The sequence below is a fragment of the Coptis chinensis genome, chromosome 5 (genome assembly GCF_015680905.1).
Source record: "Coptis chinensis isolate HL-2020 chromosome 5, ASM1568090v1, whole genome shotgun sequence".
In the NCBI taxonomy this organism is placed as follows: Eukaryota; Viridiplantae; Streptophyta; class Magnoliopsida; order Ranunculales; family Ranunculaceae; genus Coptis; species Coptis chinensis.
Genome location: NC_141460.1, coordinates 64,201,666 through 64,208,911, shown reverse-complemented (window position 1 = coordinate 64,208,911; position 7,246 = coordinate 64,201,666). Strand labels below are relative to the sequence as shown.

General features: G+C 35.5%; 1 protein-coding gene across 4 annotated transcripts; it reads left to right on the top strand.

Moving 5' to 3' along the window:
• Nucleotides 1-687: 687 nt before the first annotated feature.
• PLPB (PAS/LOV protein B) lies at nucleotides 688-6,358 on the top strand. Of its 4 annotated transcripts, none has more exons than XM_086560357.1 (7): nucleotides 688-2,026; nucleotides 2,950-3,142; nucleotides 3,245-3,309; nucleotides 3,671-3,750; nucleotides 3,869-3,924; nucleotides 4,020-4,083; nucleotides 5,906-6,358. In XM_086560357.1, exons 1-7 carry the CDS (start codon nucleotides 1,447-1,449, stop codon nucleotides 5,912-5,914), a joined length of 1,047 nt encoding a protein of 348 aa, XP_086416483.1. In that variant the 5' UTR covers nucleotides 688-1,446; the 3' UTR covers nucleotides 5,915-6,358. The 4 variants fall into 4 exon arrangements, with proteins under 4 accessions (XP_086416483.1, XP_086416480.1, XP_086416482.1 ...); XM_086560354.1 differs by having other exon boundaries at nucleotides 692-2,026; nucleotides 2,935-3,142; nucleotides 5,911-6,358; XM_086560356.1 differs by having other exon boundaries at nucleotides 796-2,026; nucleotides 2,935-3,142.
• The last annotated feature ends 888 nt before the right edge of the window (nucleotides 6,359-7,246 follow it).

The following is a 7,246-nucleotide window of genomic DNA, read 5'->3' as shown; positions in this document are numbered from 1 at the left end:
GCGCATTTTGTGGGGACAGCGGGGTATCATACTTTATGTCTTTATCTTGGAGTTTGCACGCGTAACGACATCAAATCATCTAGTTACTAAAAACAAAGACGTCAAATCATCCACTAAAATCCAAAACTTATGAGTACGTGTACAGATAAGTACCACCTCACTATTCAACCAAGCTTTGTCTATTTCGTTTCTTGATTCTGCACGCCGCACGCACTGTTTAAGTTAAATAAACCATTGAGCTTATGCACACCACACGACCACACGCATTTCTTTGTACTCTCGACTTACATTATTTTTTTCCCGATAAACATATCTTGACTTAAATTTCATTTATAAGAATGATCAAATCATAAATCATAAATCATAAAAAGTAGAGTGTATATGTAGAAATCAATTAATCTAATAATTAAACAAATTCATGCACCACATAGGCTTAAAATAGTCTCCGTCTGCAGTATCTAGTGTGTACGATTGCTAATACGCGCTAGACAACAAATATTTGTCGCGCTAGTACTGATGAATGTGATCTGATCTCTAGGCAAATAACCCACCGAACTAAAAAGGTAGCAAATAGGCACAAAACCATTAGATAAATTTTCACCTATTACTACCTTCCTTAATTATAGCCTAAGTTGACTGCCTAACAAACACAACTAGATAATGTCATTATCTATTATCTAAAAAAATATTCAGGTATCATCTAAAAACTAAAAAAAACAGAATCTCTAGGTAAATCCAACAGTAGATTCTTAACAATGATGTCTTCATCACCATGAAGGTGACACTGCTTAAACAGTTTTCATTTCTCCACCTCACAAAGTTTTTTTCCTCTCTCTCTCTCTCTTCATTCTGAATACTTGTTCAACTTGTTGTTAAACTCTCTTTCTCATATTTTCTAGTGATTGAGATTGCTTTGGTTTCAAGATATACATGCATGGACATTTTTGATTGATGTGTATGTGTGGATTATTCATGTTCAATCAAAAATTTAATTTGTAGAAGATATTTTTTCCATTTAAACTATTTCTGTAATAGAGATGTTGCTGTTCAATGTTAGTAGTGAATGTTTATGAGTTTTTAAGAGTACACCTTTGAATATATGTGCTGGAAGTTTATAAAGTTTGTTTATTTATTCAGAATTTTTGGTTTTTGAGAATTTTATAAGGTTTTGAGGATACCCTTTTGAGTTTAAGTCATAAGAGTGTTCATAAAGTGTGTTTCTTTATGACAACTTTTGTGTTGACAACTTATAATTCAAGTGCTGAGCTATAGTTGGGGCTCATGGAGTATGTTTCTTTGGTTGAATTTTTGTGTATGGTTGGTAGTTTAACAAGTTAAAGTGCCTAGTAGTAGCACAAAACCTTGAAGTGCCTACATGGGATTGGAGATTGTTTGTTATAGTGAAGAGTTAGTGACAAGAGGAAGACGAATAGAAGGACTAGGAGAATGGAATTGGAATTGGGTCTTGTCGACCAATCATTTAACACACGATACTCTAATTGGGTTAAAGAAGCTCTCGACGAGGTTCCTGATAACTTTACAATTGCAGATCCTTGTATATCTGGCCACCCAATTGTTTTTGCCAGTAGTGGATTCCTTAAAATGTCTGGATACTCAAAGAATGAGGTTATTGGGAAGAATGGGAGGATATTTCAGGGACCAAGGACTGATAGAAGGTCGGTAATGGAGATTCGAGAAGCAATTCGAGATGAGAGGACGATTCAGATTAACTTGTTGAATTATCGGAAAGACGGGACTCCATTTTGGATGTTGTTTCATTTATCCCCAGTTTTTAATAAGGAGGAAGGAAGAGTTACACACTTTCTTGCAGTTCAGGTGCCCATATCTCAAAAACCAAGGATTAATGGAATTGCGTCTCCGAGGAATGGTTGCTACTTCAGTGAGGATGGGTCTGTATTGCAGGAGATTGTTTTTGGTTCATGTAGGAGGGAGGTCTGCAGTGATTCAGTCATGGAATTAGGTCGTGTTCGGTTGTTAAATTCTTACATGGATGCGGAAGAAAGAGGTTTGTCTTTTGGTACTGTTATTTTCTTTATTGCAAGGAAGTTAATGTACTATGAGTTAATAATGTATGACTAAGAACGTTAGCTCTCAAACAATCTAAGTATCTCTCATTTAACCAAGAAAAGATAATGAATAATCACCCTTTAACCAAGAGTTGATCAAGAAGAATATTATTAATCCAGAAGTATCTTTCAAAACCCTAAACTTAGCCTTATATAGGCGTCCTAAAACTAGACCAGAAAACAAAGACCAACGTCCCCCTTTGTGTCAATCACAAAGTCCACAACCTACCAAAATAAAACAATACGAAACATTAAATAAACTATAGGCGTGTGCCTATACTTTAGGGAAGAAATATGGGCGGGCACCCATCACGCCATAGAAACACGATCATACGAATCCATGAAGGCCTTTGCTACATCTTGTACTGCATCAGTTAATGTACTTTTTGACACACATTTTTCCCTAGCTATTACAAACTGTATGTTAATGGGATAGGTAAACATGTAATCGTTTTTCTGATGAGTTGTAGTTGGTGCATATGTGGATTTTAGCTTGTGTTTTGTTACGGTGGTACCATGATTATATTGATTTTCAGTTTTGGATTATTCTACAATTCAGTCGTTTATCCTTATACTAGTCATGTTAGAGATATTTTAAATGTTAACTTCCAAAAGCTGATTAATCAACTATTTTAGAACTCATGGGTTGATACACATCTTTGCTGAATGTTTTTAATTTGTTTGGTTTTCTCAAATCTTATGTCTCCTTTTTCTTTTTGTGCATACAATTTTTATGTTAGGTGATTCAGTATTCTGTCTACCGGTCTTTTCGTGCATTGCCTATTCTATTCGAGTTTCATTTTGTTTCATTAGTTGAGGTGTTTTATTCATGTGTTTATTATGACAGTTGTGGACATTGTAGACTCCTGTGAGGCAAGCGATGCGGAGAAACAAAAAGCTGCTAAAGCTGTTAACAACATCTTATCTGTGCTGAGACATTATAGCGAGCTAACAGGCAGATTGGTCTGTGGGAGGAGATGCTGCTCAGCTGGGATAAGTGCCCTTGCCTCATCCTTACTTATATCTCTTGGTAGAATCAAACAGAGCTTTGTATTGTGAGTTGTTTCAAATTCCTAATTTCTGTTGCTCTACCTGACGTATTTTGTTACTGGAAAGGATCTTACTTTGCTCCATGCATGCATTTTGTTGTTCCACAGAGCAGATGCCAATTTACATGACATGCCAATTGTATACGTTAGTGATGCCTTCCTGAAGATGACAGGTACTTCATGTTATATCATAATTTTCCTTCCTAAAGTAATCAGTTGCTTTATAATTTAAATTTCGTTCGCTTTGCTACATTTTCATTCCCTTTCCTGTTCCGATTTACTTTAATGAGTGTTATGATAGGATGTCTATATCTCCTATTTCGTCTTGACCTATACATGCAATATATATTCCTTGCAGACTGACCGGTCAAGACCACAACCAGATACCCCAGAACATCTAATCACCCTATGTAACATCTAAAAGTTGTACTTCTGACACCTCCTAAATCAATCTGATTGTATGCTATCTGTGTGTGTAATCTTTGTAATAATTTACTAAGCATACTCTCCAAGTAACAGCTGTTTCTTCTCTAGGTTATACTAGACATGAAGTGTTGGGACAAAATTGTAGATTTTTAAATGGACCTGATACAGATGTTAAGGTTAAATGTCAGGTATATTTTATATTTGCTTTGGTTTTTTCTTTGCTGTTTGGTACATTGATTCTTTTTTAGGATATTTCTCTTGCAAATATTTAGTTGAAGCGTTTTTCCTTTGTCTATTTTTTTGAAGATAAGGGAAAGCATTCAGAGTGAGCGTGCCTGCTCAGTACGTATCTTGAATTATAGGTGCCTACCCTACTTCAATACCTATTGAGGAGATAGATTTCACAGTTTTCCTTGTTAAGTGTATTTACTGAATGCTGTGGTATACTTAAATTCAGGAAAGATGGGTGCACATTCTGGAATCTTCTTCACTTATCACCCATTCGAAATGCTTCCGGCAAGGTAGTTTACGGTTTTAAATGTATTTACATGCTAATATTTTTGGTTCACCCATTAGTCTTTTTGGTTGTTCCACATCAGTTGTTCTCAAAGAACTTATGCGGTGCTTCACTTGGTCGTGAATATTATGTATAAAACCTTGGTTTTGGAGTTTCAAAGCAGCCAATTAATGAGTTGAATTGATCCTTTTGTTAATTATTTTCCTTATTATACGTAGGTATGTGTTTTAGGTTCAGTTTTCTTTGTATTATTATTATTATTATTATTTTAATTAGTTTCCTTATTATACGTAGGTATGTGTTTGTGTTTGTGTATTTTTATTGTTGCTTCCGCCAATAACTCTCGTCTTTTGAGGTTTAAAAAATGAATAGGAAAAGAGGAAGAGAGAAGGTTGTGGCAGAGTGGTTAAGACGTACACGTTGTATCTGCAGAGTAAGTTATCTTTTGATTAGATTTGAAGCCTCTGGGGAGGATTCAAGGTTCTAGGAAGAATAGAAGCCTCTCTTTGGTGGTAGTAAATGATTTGCGGTTCTCAAGTCTGTACTTTTGGTATGCAATGTTTTGTGCGTCTTTTGTACTTTTTGTGTAGAATCATTTTTGGATCAAGAAAGGTAATACCCATTCATTCCCAAGGTAGTCCTCTTTTTTGGATCTTGGAACTATGATATCTGATTTCAATAGATCTCTTCTTTCCAAATCTTGAATAGGGCATATATACTTTGGTATAAATTGTAGATCGAGGAATGGCATGGGACTTTCCTGTTTTCGTTCTAGAAAAAACAATGTTCTTTTGGGCTTTATTTGTAATTTTAATTTGAGCCAGTGAAGCAACAGGAAAATTTTATAGTGAGCTTTCTGTAAAAAATGGGTTTCTCACTGTAGTATCAGCAATTTTCCTGTAAATCTCTCACGATAAACCTTGCCGTATCGAATTTAGGTTTGTACTTCTGGGTCTGTGGTGTATATCTTTCATAGTACATTTTTGATTAATATCTAATCTATACCACACATATATTGTAATTGGTCAGAATGAGACACATCTCTGTGATGGAAGAAAATCCATCACTCCTTTGCGCTTCATGTACGAATTTACCTCTTAGGTCTAACATATTGTCCTATTTTCATGTCAGATGGCATGACTTTTTCATGGCTCTGTAATAGAGTTCATGACATCTCTGTGTCCGTGAAATTTACTTAATTTGTATAACATCCCCTCCAGTTGATTGTGCCCTTCTTGGGCCACGGATCAGATAGCAAATGCAAACCCGCCCTAGCAGTTGAATTTGGGGTTAGCTTCACAAAGGGCATGTTTGCAACATTTTCACCCATTATTGATGGTACTGGGTACCTGGAGAGGAACATATATATTAATTATTAAGTAGGGGTGACAATCTGTACGTAAATAACAGGAACTGAAACTGGAATCGTTTAATCAAAACCGATGGATATTATCCGGAACTGACCTGACCCCATTTAAGACCAACCAAATCCGCTAATTTCATGTCGATATTTGTGTCGGGTTCAGGTTGGGTTCAGATCTACCTAAGTAATAGTTTACCTCAGTTCCCTTTGTGCATTGCCTTCCTATCACTCAATTTGGTTAGTGGTCCAAAGAAGAATATTATTATTGTTATATAATAATAATAATAATAATAACCATTATTTCTATTATTAATTGTATTTTATATTTATTTATTTTTATTTTTTATCTGCTAAGCTTTAACTGGTCCGTGTCTCCAATTTTAGTAAACAGTATGGTGTTTATGCTGTCTTGGGTATCAGATGAAAGTGCCTCTTAAATGCTTCTGTTTATCATATATGTCAGTGCAGATAGCATTCTACGCTGGTGTTCAGATAAAGGAAGGTTGTAGTAATGGAAGCAGCAAAGGGCTGAGCCCTGAAATGAAACAACTTGGTGCTGTGGGTGCGATAAAGGTCGCAGTCAGGTGCTCATCAATGTGTGCTGGATCATCCAAATCATAGGGATACTTGGCTCTTCAATGCTGGTGATTAAAGGCTAATCTACTTTTTAACCCATGTTTCTGAATGGGTCCAGATATGTTTTCTGCATCTCTTATAGTGTCTTGTGGAAATTTAAATATTGTCCTTAGGTTATATATATACATCTTGTGAACTCAATTATTTGTATATTAAAATTGTTACAATAAGATGTTGAAACAGCTTCAATTTCTCTGTTGAAATTGCTGTTACTGTTATGGGAATCAAAATAAGAATTAATGTGCTTTCTGAAAACAATATGAAATCTTTTGCGGCTAAACTCTCTTTATTGTATCACAATTATAGTGATCCATAAGAAAAGTAAAATTAAGGATGCAGTCAGCTGAACAAATTCTTGGGCAAGACCCCTATTAAATGTTTTTGTAACTATGCAAGTTTGGGTTGTTATGGATGTTTTTTTTTCATGTTGAATAAATACTTAGTTTGGCATAATTGGAATAAGTTCATATTACATGGATAGATATGGGTCTGCATTTTGAAGGCGATGCGTTATACTTGGGCTGTGTTCTGATTTTGGGGAAATTGAGGGAAATTCTTACCATGTAGACACAGTCGGCTGTGAAGAAAAATTCAAATGTGAGTTGAATTTTCACATTTGATAGTAACTTACCAAATATGAGCTCTATCTTTGGATGAAAGCAAATGGTTCATTGTAGTCTATGAGAGTGAGTACTGTGGATACAAAGATACTCATAGCACATTCATGATGAGATGCATGTTGGAAGATGAGATTACACATATATTGGTCTAACAAGGTCGACTGGTCGAGATATTAGTCGAAACGTAGGAGATAACCAAGAGGTGGCGGAAGAGAAACCATCTAACGTTCAATCTCAGAATGAAGCAGAGGTGGAGCCTACATTTGGTATGGTAAAACAGGTCCTTAAGCAGGAGCATAGACTTTTTTTTATTGAAGTTTGAGATATAGGACCATCGGTGGACAGGAAGTATCTAGATTGCTTATGTTCTCCCGTGATTATGTAACTCTGCAAAAGCACATCAGTAACAACTGACAACCATTGGTGCATTGTCGTATTGTAGGTATAGACGTTTAGTCATACATACTTCGAGGTCTAACTAAGATGCCAAATGTACGTTGTGCTCTGATTATAAGGATTAATATGCTTATGTAAACTACAGTTGATGA

Coding starts and splice junctions, on each gene's coding strand:
- PLPB (XM_086560354.1), top strand. CDS start 1,447: ATGGAATTGGAATTGGGTCTTGTCGACCAATCATTTAACACACGATAC. Junction 3,925..4,019: donor GTACGTATCTTGAATTATAG/GTGCCTACCCTA, acceptor ACTTAAATTCAG/GAAAGATGGGTGCACATTCT. Junction 4,084..5,910: donor TTCGAAATGCTTCCGGCAAG/GTAGTTTACGGT, acceptor ATGTCAGTGCAG/ATAGCATTCTACGCTGGTGT.